Consider the following 20,511-nt stretch of genomic DNA (forward strand, 5'->3'; position numbering starts at 1 on the left):
CATCCATCAGATACTATGTGCGTACCAGGCCAAATGTGTTATAGCTTGTGTTAACGTTGCTGCACTGTGATCAGGCACTTCGACTAAAAAACATTTTTTGGAAAGTTTTTCAACACCTCCAAACACCCAGTGTCCTACTCTCTACTGACCTCTATGGTATTTTCGATGAAAGTATTTTGTCTCATCAATCTCAACAACAATTGGATCTCCATTTTCGTAAACCAACTTTATCCAACCATCAAATAACCTAACGGAACCATCCAATCAACCAACCACAGCAAACCAAAAACATCCAACCATCAAACACCCTAACACAACCATCCAACAAACCATAACCAACCACTGTCAAACAACCATCCACAGCAAACAAACAATATCCAACCATCAAATACTGTAACAGAACCATCCAACCATCCAGCCAACCACAACCAACCAACCACTGCTAACCAACCAAAACAACAAACCACAACCAAACATCAATCAAATCAACCAACAAACCATCCATACGACCAACAAACCTACCAAAACCAACCAACATACCTAACAACACCATCAAACCATCCAACCAACCATAACCAACCAACCATTATCAACCATGTATCCACACCAAAACAACAATATCCAACCAACAAACCTACCAACATCATCAAACCAACCAACCATAAACAACCAACCATTGTCAACCAGCCATCCACAGCAAACCAACAATATCCAACCAACCAACCTACCAACACCATCAAACCAACCACAACTGACCAACCAACACCATCAAACCATCCAACCATACACTGCCAACCAAACAACCAACACCATCAAACCATCCAACCAACCAACTATCCACAGCAAACCTACAATATCCAACCAACCAACAAACGTAAGAACACCAACAAACCAACCACAACCAACCCACCAACCTACCAACACCATGAAATCATTCAACCAACCACTGCCAACCAACCCCATCAAACCAACAATATCCAACCAACCAACAAATACCATTAAACCAACCACAACCAACCAACACCATCAAACCATCCAACCAACCACAACCAACCAACCACTGCCAACCAACCCCATCAAACCATCCAACCAACAATAACCAACCAACCAACACCATCAAACCATCCAACCAACCAACCCCATCAAACCATCCAACCAACAATAACCAACCAACCACCCACAGCAAACCAACAATATCCAACTAACCTACCAATACCATCAAACCAACCACAACCAACCTAGCAACACCATCAAACCATCCAACCAACAAACCATTGCCAATCAAACAAAAAACAACAAACCACTAACAACCATTAAACCATCCATCCAACCAACCAAAACCACATAAAATCAACATCCAACCATCAGACACCTTAACACAGCCTATCCATTCAACCACAACCAAAAAACCACTGCCAACCAACAAAAAAATCACAACAATCAATCAAATCAAACAACAAACTATCCATCCAATCAACTACAATCAACCTACCAACACCATCCAACCACTGCCAACCGAAAAACCACAGCAAAATAATAAGATCCAACCATCAAACATCCTAACACAACAATCCATCCAACCAACCACAGCAAACCAAAAACATCCAACCATCAAACACCCTAACACAACCATGCAACCAACCATCAATCCAAGCAAATAACCAACCACAAACATCCATCCACCCATCTATCCATCATCAAAATTTACCTTAGTTTCTATAATTAATTACTTTATTTATCTTTAGTACACTTGCAACAGCCTTTAGTAAACAAAATGTGAAAGAAAAAAAAGATCCTTAAAATACTACTAGTTGGCAACACCACTGTACATTACCAACAAACAAAATGGCGGTGTGCAGATCATATTAAAAGTCACTAACGTACTTTATTCATATCATTCAAAATGTAAAGATTCTTTTTTTTAAATCCAAATTTATTAAAAACACTAATTACATGTATTAAATGAATTAAATTTTATCCTGGCTAATTATCGGCATTTTATGAACGCGGGACGCTGATATACAGGATAATATATTATATAGTAGAGTCACTATTGCGAAACAGCTCGTCGAAATTAGTTAAAATTTATTTCATTTTGAAATTTTCTGCTAAACTACTGTAACAGTACTGCACATGGTCCATTTCTCTACATTTCCAAAATACAGGTTTTCCTTTCACAGCAGAAAATTAATTTTGACTACAGATTAAAGTTGACATGTGTGGAATCGTCCATTATTTTTCACGTACCAGGAGAACCGCATAGGCCAGGGCTTATGGCTTTTTTAAAATGATAATGACCCATCACCTGCATGATACACCTAATTTTCGGTTTATAAATGGATGTGGAAATACGTCATTTCGTAGCCATCTACCAGGAATTCAATTTTTAAAAAATTGGGAGGTGTTCACCCAGTTTTTACCTTTTTAAAGATAGTCACAATTGTGAATCGCTGTTGATGTTATTTATTTGACCTGCGCATTTAGCTTAATATTTACATAGTGATTTAGATTATCTGAATTTAAATTTAAATATAAAGAGTTTGTATTAGTATACTTAAATTTAAAAACATTTAGAGAATAATTTTACATATAATATAGAATTTATGATTACCAGACATCCAGCAAAAAGAAGACAAATCATAATATCAAATATCATATAGGAGTATATATAATATAAATTTAACAAAAAAGAATTAAAGAATAGTGGAAAATAAAACCTTGTAAGGAAAATCAGGGTAGTGTGACGTCAATTACAATTAAAGAAGAGGTAAAGATTCTAAAAGTGACAATTTGTGTCTTTAGCTTTAATAAAAATAAAATTAATGTAAAGGATAAGGAGTTCAAGTATTATATAAGACTAATAAAATATATGTTCTTTATATAAGCTTTGTTCCGACATTTTAACAGTGTTCCGCAATTGTGACTTCTTAAAAAATCCTATTCTGTAATTGTGACTGACCATATCTCAGTCGATTTGAATGTAAAATTTAAATATGTGTTGCAAAACTAAACAATGCTTCTATTTTTATCGGAAAATGGATGGGCAATGCCTAGATACTTTTAATTTTTCCATAGGTCTCACCATTATGGAGCAAAAAAGTGAAAACTAAAAGTAGCAGCAAACTGTTCCACAATAGTGACTCTACTATATATATATATGACGATAATTATTAAAATATTAGATCTATATATATTTATGATTATATTATATATATTATATAAAATTAAAAACTAGATCTAAAAAAAAAATAGTATATATATTATTTATATTTATAGTATATGTAGAGCTATAAATTTACTATGAAGATCTAAATTTAGAATTTAGATTTAAAGTATTATTAATTTATACTATTAACTATATTTATATAGATCTAGATCCAGATATATATAGTTACAATTTAAAGAATCTCTCTGTATAGATCTAATATTATATATATTTGAATTATTTCCTTTGGGTTGAAGTGAAGAAATGAAAAGTGTGTTGTTTGTACTCTTAGTTGCTCTACTCTAGCTCTACTAGAATTTACTAGATCTAGATCTAGCCAATCTAGTCTGCATTATACTGTCTGTAGTGGTAGCACTGTAGACTGTAGACAAAACAATCAGGTAGTGTGAGTGATTGTTAAACTTGGCCAAGACCAAAGGCTAAGGCAAGGATTATCATATCATAATTATTAATAGATCTAGATTTATTTATAATAATTTATCATATAGTCTAGACTTAGATATTCAATATCTAATTTAGTTATTCTACCTATTCTAGTAATTAGATATATCAAAATATAATATGCATTGAGAGATAATTTACATTAGAATGGCTATGAACTTTTAGGATGAGTAGGATGACAGACTTTTTTTTTTTGTTTGCATCACTCAATGGAAACTAGAATGGCCAGTAAAGCACATTTTTAAACAAAGCATACCCTTCTTTGAATTACTAGACTACTGTTAAATTGAAGCTTTGGTCTTCTCACAGAACAGTTTGAAAGAAGAAGTTACATCATTATTCGCAATTTAGTCCACTCTTTACACATCTTTTTTTTTGTAAGTCAAAATTCTAGATCTGAGGGGCACCGTTTTTAGAGCAACCCATCTACACAAACCATATTATACTCTCCCCCCCCCCCCCCCCACCCTCCAAAAAAAAAAAAGACACACATATGCTTTTAATAGGGCCCTTATATTCACTGTGACAAATTTTTAGGTTTTTCATTTTTGATTTACAATAGACTTGAATAGAGCCAGAGGCCTACTTGTAGATCTAGGTATAGTCTTTCAAGTCTTTCTAAAATTATGCTTAACATTATCATTAACTACAGTCTTTACATTTCAAACTGTAGTAATTTTCTACACACACACGCTTTCATGCCTATGTTCCGTGCTCTTTTTTAAAAACACATTTCATAATCACACTTATCTAAGGATAATCCATCACATCACATTCACTCTGACAATTATCTAATTTAGATCTAGAGAAGAATTAGATTAGATCTGTGTAGAATTAAACAAATTTAAAAATTAAAAAAACTGGAAAGGGTTAAAGCAGAAAAAATTAAAATTTTGAATTTTGTACTTTAGACATTTAAAACATATTGGGAATAAAATTGTTTTTCTTAAATTTAACAGCTGTTGTTTCTCCAACATTCATTTCAAGTTTAGTCTCCAACAGTGCACAAACTAGAGCACACCTTCTGCACTAGCTTGGATGGTTGAGTGCAAAGCAGGTTATAACAAATTTTTAAATCAATAAAAAAAATTCAATCGCTGATAAAAGAAAGAAATGGCATGCCACTTTCATTAATTTTAGCTTAATCTTTAAATTAGTTATAAATTAAAATATTGAATGGTTTCTTTAAAATGTTTTTTTTTTCCTCAGTTCTACGGCCATGAGTGATGATGGATGTCTTGCTGATTTCAACTCTTCTGCTTTGGGCACTCAAGAATAGTAAGTTATAATTTATTTTTAGTGTAATATGGTTTGAATTGTTTTACAATTGATATCTACATGTAATTTATATATGAATTTCTTGTTGAGTGACATTGTTTGTTAACTTTTTAAGCTGGGATGAAGCCTATAGCAGAGAGTTGAAAAAGTATAATGAAGTGGGAGATGTTGGAGAAATATGGTATGGATGTTTAATTTTATATTAGGCCTAAATAACTTGTTTAAAGTAAATGTTAGTAATTATTAATAATTCTTTGTATAATAGTTATTTTTTGGAATGTAAAGTAATGTCCAATTAGATCATTTTGAATATTTAGGAAGATAAGGGGAGATAATAAAGTTTGATAGATGAAGTGATATACTCAGGGTAGAGTTACCAGACTTTGAGGGAAAAAAAAACTCCTTCCAGTAGGCCAAGGCTTAAAATGTGAGCATGTCTAGCTTTTTGATCTATGGTATAGCTCTGCTGGCATAATATCTAAAAATCAAATTTATTCCTTTGTATCTTCTGGTCTAAACACACTGTCTTCTTTTGTGTGTGAAGATGTCTTATAACCATGATGCTGTAGGGTGGGGGGTAATAATGTAACATTATTAAGGTGAATGGATGGCTGCCTGGTCGTGGGGTTTGCACGCTGGACTGTCGTTTGGATTTATAGATGGTCCCGAGTTCAAACCCTACCCGCTCCCATCCCCTGTCGTCCTGCGGGAGGTTTGGACTAGGAAGTAAACTATCTTCAACTCTGAAGGAACATCCGAAGCATGTAAAACATTTTTACAAACGAATGTAATCTTAATATCAATAAAGGAATCTTGATATATTCTTGAACCCTGGCCCCTGAGACTTTGCTACTCCACTGCTCACTATGCTGACAATAATAAATATTAGCATCACAGCTTTGTGACTTATGTTGTGCTCCTGACCTGTTTTCCTTCAATAGTAGAACATTCTAGGGCTAATGTATCTAATTAAAGGGGATTATGTTTGGCTACACTTTAGACTGGCTAATTAATATTTACTTTTTTATCTGTACTAGAAAAATTTATATCCTTGTTTGTGTTTGTGAATAGCTTGCTGGACAAAAAAAAAATTAAATCAAGTTAAACACCTATCCAGATGTGAGGCACGGTGGCTGAGGGGTAGAGTGCTTGGCTTCCGAACTGGGGGTCCCAGGTTTGAATCCTGGTGAAGACTGGGATTTTTAATTTCAGGATCTTTGGGCCCCTCTGAGTTCACCCAGCTTTAATGGGTACCTGACATTAGTTGGGGAAAAGTAAAGGTGGTTAGTTGTTGTGCTGGCCACATGACACCCTTGTTAACTGTGGGTCACAGAAACAGATGACCTTTACATCATTTGCCCTATAGATCGCATGGTCTGAATGGGAACTTTACTTTTCTTTGCTTATCCAGATAAGCTATATTAAAAACAGAAAAAAAAGTGTTTTTTTTTTTTTGTTGAAATTCAAGTGAATTCAATTAAAATTCGATAAAAAATCTATGTTGTTAACGTCTTGTTTTCTGTTGTTTTGAATGTCAAAGTTTTCTTCTTCTAAGTACCATACTAGAAACCAACCATCTCAGTGTCATGGCAGTTAATGTTTTTCAACTATAGGCTTCTCTTGCATGCTGCTTGTAAAAAAGAAAAAAATGTGTTCTTTTTGAGTGTCCAATTAAAATCTAATATGACTGGGCAAAAAATAAAAGACTTGACAATAATTTTAATAACTTGAAAAATACATCATCATTATGAGTTCGATTTGAATTCAAATATAGAATCTGTTTTTTTAAGGTTTAATGTCATGGTAATTGAAAATGGAAAAAAAGGTCATCTGGACGTTTCCATAAATTAATGTAGATGCACAAGATATAGAGTAATTATTATGTAAATGTAAACTTGCAAATAGATTTGTAAACATAAATTGAGATACTGCATTTAAAAAATTTAATTTTTATTTTTTTTCTCACCATTTTGTATAATTTATCACCACTTTTCTATGGTTCATCTTCATATATTGTATGAAATATTTTTAAATCATTATCACAACAATGAATAGTCCAAAGTTTTTCTTTTTACAGGTTTGGTGAAGAAGCCCAAGATAGAATGGTCAATTGGCTAATGAAATCAGGGCGTTCTTTGAGTGACCATATTTTGGATATAGGCTGTGGTAATGGAATGCTTCTTCTTGCTTTAGTAAGTATATCATTCAACTGTTATCATGCTTTTAACTGAAAATAATAGTTAAAATAGCAAAAACATAAACAATAAAACCACCTTTCTTAAGTCCTAACCCTTAACCAAACATTCACAATATAATCATTATCCATATTCATTTTTTTTTTAAGTGGCATTGTATTAGATTGTTTTTTGTTATTTTCAATTTGAATAATGTTATGATTAACACCCAATTCTACTGAGTTCTGTTCCCTGACATGTTGGGAAGTAAATGGGGCCAGTCGTTATGCTGGAAACCCTCATTAACTGTCAGCCATGCTTCCCAGCATCTGCACTATAGATAGACATAGTCTACACATTTATAAATCTAGTAATTAGCTAATAAAGATTAATTCATATAGTATTTGTTGTTATTAACAAATATTATTTGTATTCTAAACTGTACATTTTTTTTTTCAAGCGAGAAGAGGGATTTTCAAATTTAACAGGCATAGACTATTCTGAAAGTGCAATACAGTTATCCAGAAGTATAGCAGAAAAACATGGTTCTACAGATATAATATTTCAAGTAAAAAGTTATAGTTTTATTTGTTTTGGTTTTTGTATTAGATTTTTATTTGCAATTGTTTTGCTTCTTTTGGACTTTGTAACTAACTCTTAAATAATTTCTGTAATAGGTTAGTAGTATATTGAATCCTGATGAGATTGCCACTCTTACCAAAAAGCATCTTTATGATGTTTGTCTGGATAAAGGTACATATGATGCTATTAGTCTTCGAGATGTCAGTCAGCCAGATGACAACAAAATTTACTGTCAAAATATTAAAACATTATTAAACAAAGATGGTATTCTTATTATCACTTCTTGCAACTGGACACGTGAGCAGTTGGAGTTACAATTTAGACATGGTAATCTTTTAGTTTTTTTTTGTTGTAGTGTTTCATTTAAACTGAATAGTTTCTTTGAGTGATCAGACAAGCATACTGATGTGTTGCACAGTGGGTATAAACGAAACATTCCATAAATTCTCCAAAAATTAAATTTTATCAGACTGACTAAAACTAAACATTGTTTTTATTTATTTATTTATTTTTTTTTAGTACACTCCCAAAATGCAAATAATAATTATATAAATATCATAAATCATTTGAAGATGTTTAATCTATGTCTGTTTGATAATAAGTAAAAATGTTACACTTTGTTGTGCTTGTTGGGGTAAAAATGGTACAGCAACATTGATAGAGAAATGTATCCTAATGGGATGCTTTACTGAGCAGATCAGACGCATTGTGCTTCGTGTACACCTTGTGTCAATGCTCTAAAGCAGATAAGCCTTCTTGAAATAGTAGTGCTGACACTCTCCTGAAAGATGTTAGGAAGAGAGAGAAGTGGGGAGGTTTCCATCAATTAGTATTTCCAAAAATCATTAAATTATTCTATTAATCATTTTTTATCTATTTATATATATTCTTTTTCAGAATTTGAATTAGTTCATGAACTTCCAGCTCCTAAGTTTACTTTTGGTGGTAAAACAGGTCAAACTGTCACAACACTTATTTTGAGGAGAAGAGATGATCTAAAATAACTGTTTTGTTGGTTGTTTGTTTTTTTTGAACTTTTTGATACCTAGCATGAATGGAGAGGGAGGTGGGGAGTACAAGTGTCATTGCTTTGAAGTTCAATTCAGTGTTGTTATACAAGTCCATTGGAAAAGTGGCATTGGAGTTAACGCCCCTTGGTTACACAGTATTCAACATTAGCTCTTATATAAAAGTATCTTATATCTTGAAAAGGACAGTTTGTCCAGTAAGTTTTAAAAAAAATTGCACTGGTCTGGTCATCAACTTAAAAAAAATTACCATTAAAAATACTTGAAGGTTTATGAACATTCTTTTAAAAGCTCCATATGTTTCTCTTGGTGGTCTAGTCCAGGGGTCAGCAATCTTTTGAGTTGGAAGAGCCAAATATTTCAACATTTCTAAAGAGCCACAAGATTTTTTTTCTTCCGAACATTTCGTTAAGAATTCTTTAAAATGACGATGGTAGTGTGCTTTTTACAAGATGCTGTTAAAAATCTTGATTAACAAATTCATGACCTCAACTATTTTGTCCGGAAATGTTTGGAACAAAACGATTGTTTGTATATTATGCATTAAAACTTAAAAATTTCATCGTTTAATTTTGTACCACAGAATCGCTGTTGCCCCTTTACTTTTTCCTGTCATACTTCTGGCTCCATCAGTTGCTATTGAAACGATTTATTTATATCGATTTTATTGTCTTCAGTGTATGCACAACATTAGCTCTATCTTTTCCTCTGGTTTGTCATGAGAGCGGTAGCAATCCTAGAAGTTCTTCTTTGGAACTTGGGAAGACATATACCTGACAAAAAGGCCAACTTGTTCTGTGTTCTATATCAAGTAATAAGGCAGAAGAAAATTGAATATCTTCCACCTGCAAATATGTTACATTTCAAGACATGGAGAGGGGTGGGCTGAAAAGCGAGTACAAGTGGCTGAGAGATAGAATTGAATCAGAACAATTTTTTTAAAGTTTTTTTTCAATAAAATGAATAATATTTACGCGCGGAACTAAAGAGCTGCAGATTAACATCCAAAGAGCCGCAGGTGGCTCGCCGCCGCTCGCGAACCGCAGGTTGCCGACCCCTGCTCTAGTCATATAATTTCTTAGTTTTTTTGTCAAGAATCTACACTAGGTTTCACTCCCTTAATCTGATCTTATGAGACCCTGCCAACTATGTTCTCTTTTCTTTTTAGAAATTTAAATTCTGAACCAGAACATCAACATAAAAAAAAAATTATTATTTTTCTAAATTGAGAACAAATATTTGTTAATCACTTTATACACATATTTTTTGGTATATACAAGGAAATTCTGGTAAATGACTATAAACAAAGTAATAAATTTTGTTGAAACATTTTTAATGAATCAAACCCACAAAAAATGTTGATCTACAAACAAAGGAAACAGTAAGTGTATGTGAAATATGTTATGTGAAATATGTGCCTGACTTGTAGTCAACAAATTTGCCAAACAAGACTGTAATATCACCACAAATCATCACATCAAACATTCTAGTACCGGTAAGAAAAAATCAGCTACATAGTGATAAAAAAGATTACTAATACTTGAAAAAATACTTTCAATACAAATTATTATATATATATATTGGTCCAACAGGATGTCATGTGACAAAAAAGATGTTTCCAACTTGGTGGGGAAAAAAACTTGAGATGACATATAGTTCAAATTAAGAATTATTACAATTTATATATTGTTTTAATGACTAATGCACAGATTTAGTCTTAATTTGCTGGCTATAAAGCATCAATAATTGAAAAAAAAATATATTTTTTAAGGATTTTATACTAAGCCACGCTGCAGAAATAATCATGTAGGGCAAATTATTGAAAGCCTCTCAAGGACAAGTTGGTTATCCAGTCATATGTACAATGTACTTACATACCTACAAATTTTTTTTGTTGCTATTATTTTAACTAAAGTCTGAAATTTACAATATACAAGTATATTTACAATATATGAGACTAATGTGGGTCAATGCTAACTAACTGGATAAACTAAAGACATACAGCTACTCATTGGGAGTGTTCATGAATGATTTTGTGAAATGTAGCTGTGCTCACACACAAGTGCTAGCTGATGTTCATTCAACTAGAAGGAAACCATGGCATGCTTGTATGGAGTGTAAGTTAATGATTACTGTACAGTGCATTGAAATATATGAATTGTTAACTTTAAAATTCATTTATTTTAATTTTACGCTACTAAAATGCTGAGTTTTCACTACAAGACACAATCACAGATAATGAATACCAAAAAAAAAATGAAACTGCCATCGATGCCAGGTCAGAGTTTTCGCATCACTGTATTACATAGCAGTGAATGAAACTGATGTTTGGTGAATTTAAAGTTTATTCATCATTGTATTGTTTTCTCACCACTGTATAGCTGTTATAACACTGTTATAATACAATAGATATACATATCCCAATACTAAGAAATGACGAATGAATGTGCACTGCGTAGAACGAATGCCAGTAGATTCACTGTCCATAATTTGTGCATCCATCCAAAGTCATACTGAGGTTCAAATCAACTTACAAATATGGATGTTACCAAAAGTCTTTCAGTCACTGGATAATGAATAATGTGAATATCATTACATTCATGTGGCTAAAGATGTTTGTAAAGATGATGTAGGTGAGGTTGGATGCTGCAGAGTCTGGCTACTGGAATGGAGTTCATCCACAAGTTTAGTTTCTGCTTTGAGCTTTTTCCACATTGTTGCCCCAAGGGCTTTAGCGAAGTGAGCATCCACCGTACCTGGGTCAATCTGTGGTTCAGATCTTGCTTTGATTTCAGTCCACATTTGGTCACCCAGTGCCCGGGCAAAGTGATCATCTACTGAACCTAAAAGAAAAAAAAAAAGTAAAAATTATTTACAACAGCAGCAAATGAGTTGGCTAATCTAGTTCAGTACTATTTCTTAGAGGTATTTCCTTGGATTTTTTTTTAAAAATATTTCAGAGCACCTAAAAGCAAGCTAGTTAGAATTGACTTATTTCTATAGGTAAGGTAGAAGAGGATGCTGTAATCAAATGTTTTTAAGCACATGCAAGGAAAGTTGAACAATTTATCACAGAAGACATTTTGAAGCCAACAGAACTATCAATACAATTAGACATTTCAGGACAGAGAATTCAAGAAGTTAGGAACTCATAAAGTTTAAAAAAGAAATCCTAAGATAATTAATTAAACATGGATCAGAATAAAGTTTCATTTTGTGAAGAAATATCTATAAATTCTGGCAACCTAAACTACAAAATAATTAAGTTGAGCTCAATGTTAAATTTTTTTCCAACAAAGTTAGATTAACAATGCACAGCTTAAAGGACATAACAAAGTTGAACAATAGGCCCACCATGTAGATCTACTATTACTGATATCAAAACAAATCTAAAGCTTTTACTAAACTTCAAGACTTAAGTGTTAGAAGTAATAAAAAAAAAAGATGATTTATGTTTTCAAATGTTTGTTTTTTTCATTGGATAATCATTCTGAATGGTTATGCTGGGCAGCAGTACAGTAGGTTAAGTTGATCATATGACCCAGTTTAGTAATACAGAGTAGAAATAATAATTAATGAGGCAAGTAATTAGGTAAGTAAAAAATGAAACTTTGAGAGTGATTCATATTTCAGTTGAGTTTTAGTTCATAAGCTCAAGCCAAAAAGAGGGTGTTGTGTGGTTAGCACAAAGTCAAGCCATCTTTACTTTCCCAAGCTGAGGACGGGTACAGAGTTAAAGCTGAATGCATGTACTTAAAAAGAGCATGGGTAAAGGTACACCTTTCAGACCTTGTGATCCCTAGGAGAAGATGATGTAAAGCTCATCTGTTTCTATGGCAGAAGGTTAATTAGGGTGTCATGTGGCCAGCATACTTACTAACCATCAATCATTACTTCCCCTATGTACGTCAGGTACCCTATAGAATTGGGTAGGTTCAGGGATGTCCTAAAATCCCCTTTTCCACTCAGCCACCATGCCCCCACTTAAGTTGAAACCTCAAAAACATTTTTTTTTATATAAATCCAGTCGCCTACACCCAGACTTGAATCTGGGGCCTTTGGTTCAACAGAGGTACACTATCTACTCTAACATCCTACCCCCCAATCAACTTACAAATTTTCTCTGAAACATGAACTGTCATTTGTTTAGGTGGGGAGGGTTCATTGTAACACTTGCCCAGAGATCTGCGAAAATGTTCTTCTATTGCTTCATCTGAAAGAAAAAAAAGAATAGGCTTACATGAAACCTTTTAGGTTATGCAAGTGGTACAATATTTTAATTATTTTCATGCTTTCCTAAGTAGAGTTCAACAAAACCAACAGCATGGGGCTCACAAGTCAAATATTTTGGGCCTATAAGGGTCCTTGTGGCATTGCGATCTTTTCCCTTTGCACATTTGTGACTAAAGAGGCTAATCCTTGATACACAGGGGCGGCCATAGGTTGGGCATATGTAATCACCAGGCGCGGTTACATTTTCACACTTCTTTCTGCTACAGTTATGAATAGCATCTGCAATCCAGAACCCTTCCTTTATGCTCGCTCTCCATGTGGACCTATCCAGTGCCACTTTTCCCAGCTAGGCCTGTCTATTTTAAAGAGCTTCATGTCGCTGGATCACTGGATCATTAACTGGACTAGATATCGAACGTCTTAGCTGTCACAAAGGCTTAGGCGAGAGTTCGGTGAGGTTGAAATAAGATTACTTGCTATAGTTGCTCATTAATCTCTTTTAGATAAGCGAAATTGAAACAAACTACTGATGGGTTTTTGTAGTAGGCCTATAGCTTAATCGTAATTTTCCTATTAAAAGACTAGAGCTAGTTACTTTATGGTCAATCAATAAAAACGTTCGGAAATGCCCGAAAGCGATAGTCATTTCAAGAACGCGATAGTCCTTTCAAAACCTATGTTGCAACTAGATCTAGTTCTATAGCCAAATTTAAATTTATTTGTTACTTTGACAAATTATTACAATTAAACTAGAGTTTTCCCCGTGTGACCAACGAGCTAGTAATTCTTTTCTCAGCGATCAATATAGGCTACAATCAGTGATGCCCAACCTTATTTGGCCTGCGGGCCATTTTAATTTTTGGCATTCGTGTCGCGGGCCATATCACAAAAACGAAAAAAAAACCAATAAGCTATTTTTAATAGTTTTATCTGTGAACCGACTTACATAAATTAATGTGATGCATGAATATATCTAAAACTTTCTTCTGAATATCTGGCTGCATAGATGACACATTAAGTCGGACCACTGAATGTAGATGTTAATCAGTGAGGCGATTATGTAACATGGTTATCGCCCATTTCATCACTGAAAAAGTTTGTTCACACACATCAGTGGCTTGTAAATATTGTGATCATTGTTAACGCTCGTTTTCGAAGATTTGAAAAGTTTCTAGAAGTCAAAAGTCTGCATCACTTGAAATTTGTCAAGCAGGGATGTCTGACTTTGTAAGTCAATCAGTTCCAGTTGTAGATCTGTCAGAGCACTTGACACAACGGCAGCAAACGGATTTTCAAAAAGACGGATTTCATTTTTTAAATTATAAAAATCCACAAAACTTTCACTGAAATTATCCATCAAGAGCCTCAGAAGTTGGATCATTCTTTCTTTCCGCCTGTTGAATGAAAAGAAGTGGTTTTGTTTGGAAAGCGCTTATGTCTGCATACTTATGTGAAATCAATTTGTCTTTCCTTTATAGTTTGGTGTTGAGTTCATTTAGATGTGATGTGATGTCGCATAAAAATAGCCAAATCCCAAAACCATGAGGGGTCGTCGATAGTGGCACTTGTTTTGATATTTCCGTCATAAATATTTCAATTTCGTGTCTCAAATCAAAAACATGTTTAAATACCTTTCATCGGCCTAACCAGCTCCCAACTTCACTGTGAAATAGAACGTTTTCATATTTAGACTCTATTTCAGTCAGAAAATTTTTGAAAGTTCTGTGATTCAACGCTTTTGTGATTTTATGAAATGTACAGTGTTAAACACAATCATCATCACATAGTCCAGATTCAAAATCTTTCCACAGAGCAAGGTCCTCTATGATTGATGACACTTCTTTGAACATGTCTTCTCCAGCTGTAGTCCCATGCATGCTCCTCATAGCTGCTAACTCTTCTGTTATATCAGAATTGCAGTTTGTATTGCAAATAAATAGCAAGAGTTGAGCGGTATCAGTTATGTCAGTGGACACGTCAGCGGCAATAGAAAACATTTCGAATTCAGCTGCTTTGTCTTTTAATTGTGAATGGAGATTTTCATCCATATCTTCCACTCGCCTTGTAATTGTCATGCAAGAAATGTTGACAGCTTCTACTGCATTCTTTTCAGGACATTTCTTCCAACCTTGCTAACAAACACTTTTTTACACCTTCGTCATCGGAAAAGTCTTCATTGCTCTACTTAAAATGTGAGCAACTCTGTAGCAGGCCCGTATCGCCAACTCATTTTCTTGTCTGTTTTTGTTAAATATTCTCGTCAATCCCCCAATCTCTAGACGTAACTTGACAATGTTGTCTTCGCAGCTCAAACCAAGAATGTCACCATATGTGTTTATGTGTTTGTTTCGTAATGCCTTTTAATGGTATGTTCTTTAAAAACAGCCACACTTTCTTTACAAATCAAACATGTTGGCACACTATCCTACTCCACCAAAAAAAGTAAAGATCTGTCCAACTTTTCCTGAAAGTTTCTACATTCAGAGTCCACTTTTCGTTTCTCTCCCATTTCATTAAATCACAAACATTAAACACTGACGGTACCAATCGCTTTGACATCAAAATGAAGCATCAATGATGCTCTGTGTTGTTGCACACACAAGGTGTCAAGGACACGGCTAGCTCAAGACAGTAGCGGAATTTTCCAAAAATTAAAAATAGCTGTCAAGTCTTATTGTTATTGAAAAAAAATAACACTTGTGTTCTTACAATTAAAAAAAAATATTTACTATGAATATTAGAATACCAAACATAAAGATGGAAATCTTCAAAGAATGAGAATATTTTTTCAATATTCTAATTTAAAATTACTTTTTTTTTACATTTTGTTCCAATGTTTTGGCGGGCCGGATAGAATCGCGTCGCGGGCCGGATCTGGCCCGCGGGCTTTAGTTTGGGCATCGCTGGGCTACATCAACTGTTAAATTTCTAGGAAAATAGTTAGAGCCATATTTTTTTAGATCAGCGTCCATGCAGGTTCCTGGTTCCATGAAGTACTCAGTGCTCTTTTTTTTTTCTGACTGTACGCACCGGTACGACACCTTTTTCAATGTGGGTAAAATTGTTTACTTTTCTTGTATTTTAACGTTTAATATTAATGTATTAGTAGCTAAAAGTTAGGAAATCCATCAATGAGTAACGGCACCTACTTTTTTTTTACAAAAGTTTTACAAAAAAAAAAAAGCACTGGAAGTAGGCCTACTAATTTGTTTAAGGTAGGCCTATTGTAAAAATCGATTTTGGTAAATTTAACCGCTGCAGTTTCGATCGGGAAAATGGCTTAGTTGTTTCAAGTACCCGAAAAATAGGCCTACTAACATGTTAAATTTTCGTATGTTATAGTCCAAGGCCTATCAGTGAGTGCGTCATCAGGGCCAAGAATGTTTTTATTGTAGAAGATGAATTGACAATTCTCATCATGAATTGACTTTGTAGGAGTAAATTTCAATCAAGGAAAGTTTTGAAGTGGACTTGTTGAAGAGGTATACACTTTTACGAGTGGCCTATTATTAGATCTAGATTAATTACCTCCAGTGGTGGTCCTGAATTGCTGGAGTGTAATGTGTAGGTATAATTACTGTATATATTATGTGTACACATTTATTTGGTGCAAGAAATGAAATAATAATTACACCACAAGCCACAAGGATCAATTTTCTGGCTATAGGCCTAGATCTAGAAAATAAGCGCATTAATAAGCCTTAACTACAATAGTTTTTTTTTCTTTATCACATTGTTTCGAAAAGAGTTTGTATGCCTATCTAGATCACACACACACACACACACACACGTTGTGTGCGTGTGATCTAAATTTATTGGAAATTTTCACACATGGCGAAAAAGTTAAAAAAAAAAAATTAAAAAAAAAATTGCACGCTTTTTGGTGTATCCTTTTTGGCGTATCCTGTACATTGAAAAACAAATTAGGCGCCAAATCTTTCTGCGAAGTCGCTCTTTTTCTTTTCATTTAGCCTATGTCAGGTCTTTGATCATAAAAAAATCCAATTAAAAAATAGTGCATAGTTTCGTTAGGCCTCTTACACATTATGAAACAGTCATCTCAATTACGATCGAGCATGATGAAAACCACGGTGAGGTCGGATTTTTAAATAGCACTTATAAAAATATAATTTATTTGTCCGTGACAGACAGACAGACAGCACAATATCAATGGCGACAAAATGTAAGAAGATTATTTTTGTGTACGACATATAGAAGATGAAAGAATAATAAGATTACCTTGCGTACCGGGCTCATGACTGCCATTAGGATTGGTAGGGACACTCTGATAAGCCGCATTCTGATCTCTGTCAATGTTTCTAATTGGCGAGCCTCGTTTACTAGGGGATAATTTGTTGCCTTCTTTGCTCACTGGGGCGCTAGATAAGGACAGGTTGAGAGGGGCGTGCTGGACATCTACGCGACTTCCGAGGTGCTCACCATACTGAGGAGGCGGCGTCTTGCTGTGATAGGGTGGCAGGGTAGGTGGCATCTTGGGAGGCGACGACAACATTGCCGGCAGTGCAGAGGGCGCCGATGTTGAATCTGGATGCAAGAGTAAATGCCTGTTGGAGTGAGTAATCAAAGATGGTCCAGGATGGTGGAGGGGAAGTGGCGGAGGAGGGGGATACTGTGAAGAGTACTGTATCAAAGGCGGTGGAGGGAGGGGGTATGAAGGGGGCAGGGGAGCTGCAGTACGGAGTTTGTCGTGACTTATCGTGTCATGGGAATAATAAATGGGGGGCAGTTGGTTCTCACAGCTGAAGCTTGAACATTGCCTGAAAAAAAGCAATATAAAAAGTCAATTGTTGTTCTCATTGCATTACAGTTTCATAGTGTACACATCAAAGGACAATATTACACTGAGAGTAACGTACGATAACTAACAGAAATATACAAATAAAATAAAATATAACCAACAAAATAAAAACTTCCGTGAAAATCAAGGAGGGTTAGTGGTAGTGCTGGATTAATCTGGTAGCACAATGTTGTTGACTGTTTGTGTGTGTAGGCCCTATATATAATAGAATATGTATGCATATCATGTAACAAGGGTGTGCTATTTTTAGAAAATGAGGCAATGGTTTATTTTTTAACTGTATGGGTGGCCCCTTAGCATCAGGAAATAGAACAAGTAAAATATAAAATGAAACGCCGATGTTTTTGACAATTAAAAAAAACATTATGTGTGTTTTCATTTACAGTTAAGGAATATATTATTCTTTTCATTGTATTTTCTGACGTAATTATCTGCGCATCCAGACGGTCAGAAGATTCTTTACCGGGTTTCTATAAAACGTCAGAAATCGTAAATGTGTAGCCTACATATTTCTGACCAGGTTGTTAACATCAGTCGGACTCGCAGCCCATCTACCTTTTCGGCAGGGAGGGGTGTGCATGAAAATGCTACTTGTTTTTCCTAGAATTGGTTATCCTAAGGCTCTGAGTTGATCTATATTATTGTAGATCTAGAACAATTCTATAACAGCATAACAGAAAACCATACAGTAAAGTTTAATAATCTCGTAAATGGGATAGATATAGTAAGCCAAGAAAAAAATACGAGTTCAACAACATTTGATTTGTGTAACTAGTAAGGATATAGCTACATGCTTGACTATGTTAGTGTGCTATTTTCTCGCCTGACCACTCAACATACAACAAACACTAATGCGTAACACGTAGGAGAAAACACGTGGTCGTCTTGTCATGGCCGAGTACACGTAGAGGTCGCCTACTTCAGTTCTGACCAGTTTGTTAGTCGGCCTGGGCAATGCACCGTGGCGCTCGGGTGAAAACAGTCGTTAGAGGAGACGATTAGGTCAATAGGGAAGCAAAAAAAGAAACCCCGTTGAGATGCTGAGTCCATTGCATTGGCGGGCCTGGAAGAAAGCCCCCAACAACCATGTCACTATCCACTAACCGTTTTTATGGTGGATAACTGCATGGCTGACGTGGTACAGAGAAGAAGTTTACCGGGTGTGCTCGGCCATTGAGATAGGAGCCATCGGTAATAGGGATGTAATTACTTACGTCTGCTTGGATTTTTCCCAGACAGAAGTTTGTTCAGACAGGCAGACGGGGGCAAGCTTCCATGGGCCTAGAGCCCCAGGAGTCTCAGCTTCAGCTCTTATGACAATGACGAAGAATCAGTCGGACACACGGTCTATTTACTTTCTGTGGCAGAGAGGGTACATGCACGTGGTGAGGATGGAAGAAAGACTTGCTAACCCAGTCCCTTCAGTTTTACCCTTCCCCAGAAGGTGATGATCTTCTCACGGTCTGCCTCGGTACATACAACAAGAAGAGTCCTCCCGTGGCCTTGGAGGAGTAACCTATGACATTGGCTCACATTATTGTTGGGGGCTTCCTGGCAGGGGGGGGGGGTCAGTGAAAAGCCAACTTCCTAGCCACTGGATAAAATCCTTTACCGGGTCAAAGGTTCATAAAAGGAATTTATCTCAACCTTTCTGGAGAGAGGTGAAGTGAATGAAAATGTTACGTTTTTTTTTTTCGAAATTCAAAATCTCAGTCTTCACCGAGATTCGTCTCAACAGGTCTGGGAAACCAAAAATTCTCGACCTGTATGGTGACATGTATGCACTACACAAACCAGCAAGGTTTCTGTCCAGGGCTTTTGCAAGAGAGGATTTGAGCCTCTCAAGCCCTCACTCAAATGAAGTTTGATGATGATGAGGAGGAGTGGGGTGAATGAAAATGTTAAGTTTTTTTTCCTCGAAATTCAAAATCTCAGTCTTCACCGAGATTCGGACCCAGGAGCCCACGCTCGGAAGCCAGGTGCTTAACCACTCAGCCATGGCGCCCCCGAAATGGGAGAAATAACGTGTAAAAGATTCAGCCCAGAGAGAGACAGACAGACAGACGGAGTGAGTTAACATAAGCTTTGTAAAAAGCAGACGAAAGAAGGTGAGAATGAGTGGAGACAGAAGTTAAAGGTAGAATGAAAATCCTGTTACAACTTGAATCACATTTAGACAATTACTATCATTGACCTCCTTCAGCCGAGCAGAGACTTTGGTTCAACTCACAGAATGAAATGAAAGCCTGGGTATCATTAGCTATGGTCAGAACGATGTCGCTCACACACGAACGATACAGTTTGGGAACAGCGGCGTCGCAGGTTCTGCTAGGGTGTAATTTGGCATTCACTATACTCCTACATGTAAGACAGGACTAGTTATATGCAACTAGAACACAACCTAACCCCAATACACAATAAGGAGATGTAAATGTATCTAGCAGAGTATAGAATTTTGCTGGGACAAAGAACCACCACAAAAAATAATGTTTAGATAGCTGGCATATCTATTTTAAAACCTGCTTCTGTGCAGGGAATTCTAGCTAGTCCATTGACTACTTGGTAGAATACAGAGGGAGGTCGCGAAAAAAACAACACAACTGGTAGCAATGTGGACGGAGAGAAGAACTTGCAAATGACATTCAAGGCACCACCGAGACACAACAGGCTTGGGATACAGGATGGTGGTAACGAATTGGATGGATGTATGGATGGATAGATAGATAGATA

At 35.4% G+C, this 20,511-nt stretch overlaps 2 protein-coding genes across 14 annotated transcripts in view; one reads left to right on the plus strand and one right to left on the minus strand.

The window, feature by feature from the left end:
- LOC106052301 (EEF1A lysine methyltransferase 2-like) overlaps positions 1-8,706 on the plus strand; it is a 9,638-nt gene extending 932 nt beyond the window's left edge. For 3 of the 5 annotated variants that reach the window (XM_056025238.1, XM_013207672.2, XM_013207662.2), the window contains exons 2-8: positions 4,627-4,724; positions 4,877-4,945; positions 5,061-5,126; positions 7,023-7,137; positions 7,580-7,687; positions 7,797-8,028; positions 8,599-8,706. In XM_056025238.1, the coding sequence (XP_055881213.1) occupies positions 4,887-4,945; positions 5,061-5,126; positions 7,023-7,137; positions 7,580-7,687; positions 7,797-8,028; positions 8,599-8,705 (687 nt within the window). In that variant the 5' untranslated portion in view covers positions 4,627-4,724; positions 4,877-4,886 and the 3' untranslated portion in view covers position 8,706. Of the gene's footprint in view, positions 1-1,818; positions 1,906-4,626; positions 4,725-4,876; positions 4,946-5,060; positions 5,127-7,022; positions 7,138-7,579; positions 7,688-7,796; positions 8,029-8,598 lie in introns of those variants that run through there. The other 2 variants (XM_056025239.1, XM_056025237.1) reach the window with 2 other exon arrangements.
- A 1,335-nt stretch (positions 8,707-10,041) lies between these two features.
- LOC106052259 (transcription cofactor vestigial-like protein 4) overlaps positions 10,042-20,511 on the minus strand; it is a 74,926-nt gene continuing 64,456 nt past the window's right edge. For 8 of the 9 annotated variants that reach the window (XM_056025235.1, XM_013207623.2, XM_013207633.2 and 5 more), the window contains 3 exons: positions 17,202-17,740; positions 12,844-12,942; positions 10,042-11,572 (listed from right to left, as the gene is read on the minus strand). In XM_056025235.1, coding sequence (XP_055881210.1) covers positions 11,328-11,572; positions 12,844-12,942; positions 17,202-17,740 — 883 coding nt within the window. In that variant the 3' untranslated portion in view covers positions 10,042-11,327. The remainder of the gene's footprint in view (positions 11,573-12,843; positions 12,943-17,201; positions 17,741-20,511) is intronic. The other variant, XM_056025234.1, reaches the window with a different exon arrangement.

The sequence above is a fragment of the Biomphalaria glabrata genome, chromosome 4 (genome assembly GCF_947242115.1).
Source record: "Biomphalaria glabrata chromosome 4, xgBioGlab47.1, whole genome shotgun sequence".
NCBI lineage: Eukaryota > Metazoa > Mollusca > Gastropoda > Planorbidae > Biomphalaria > Biomphalaria glabrata.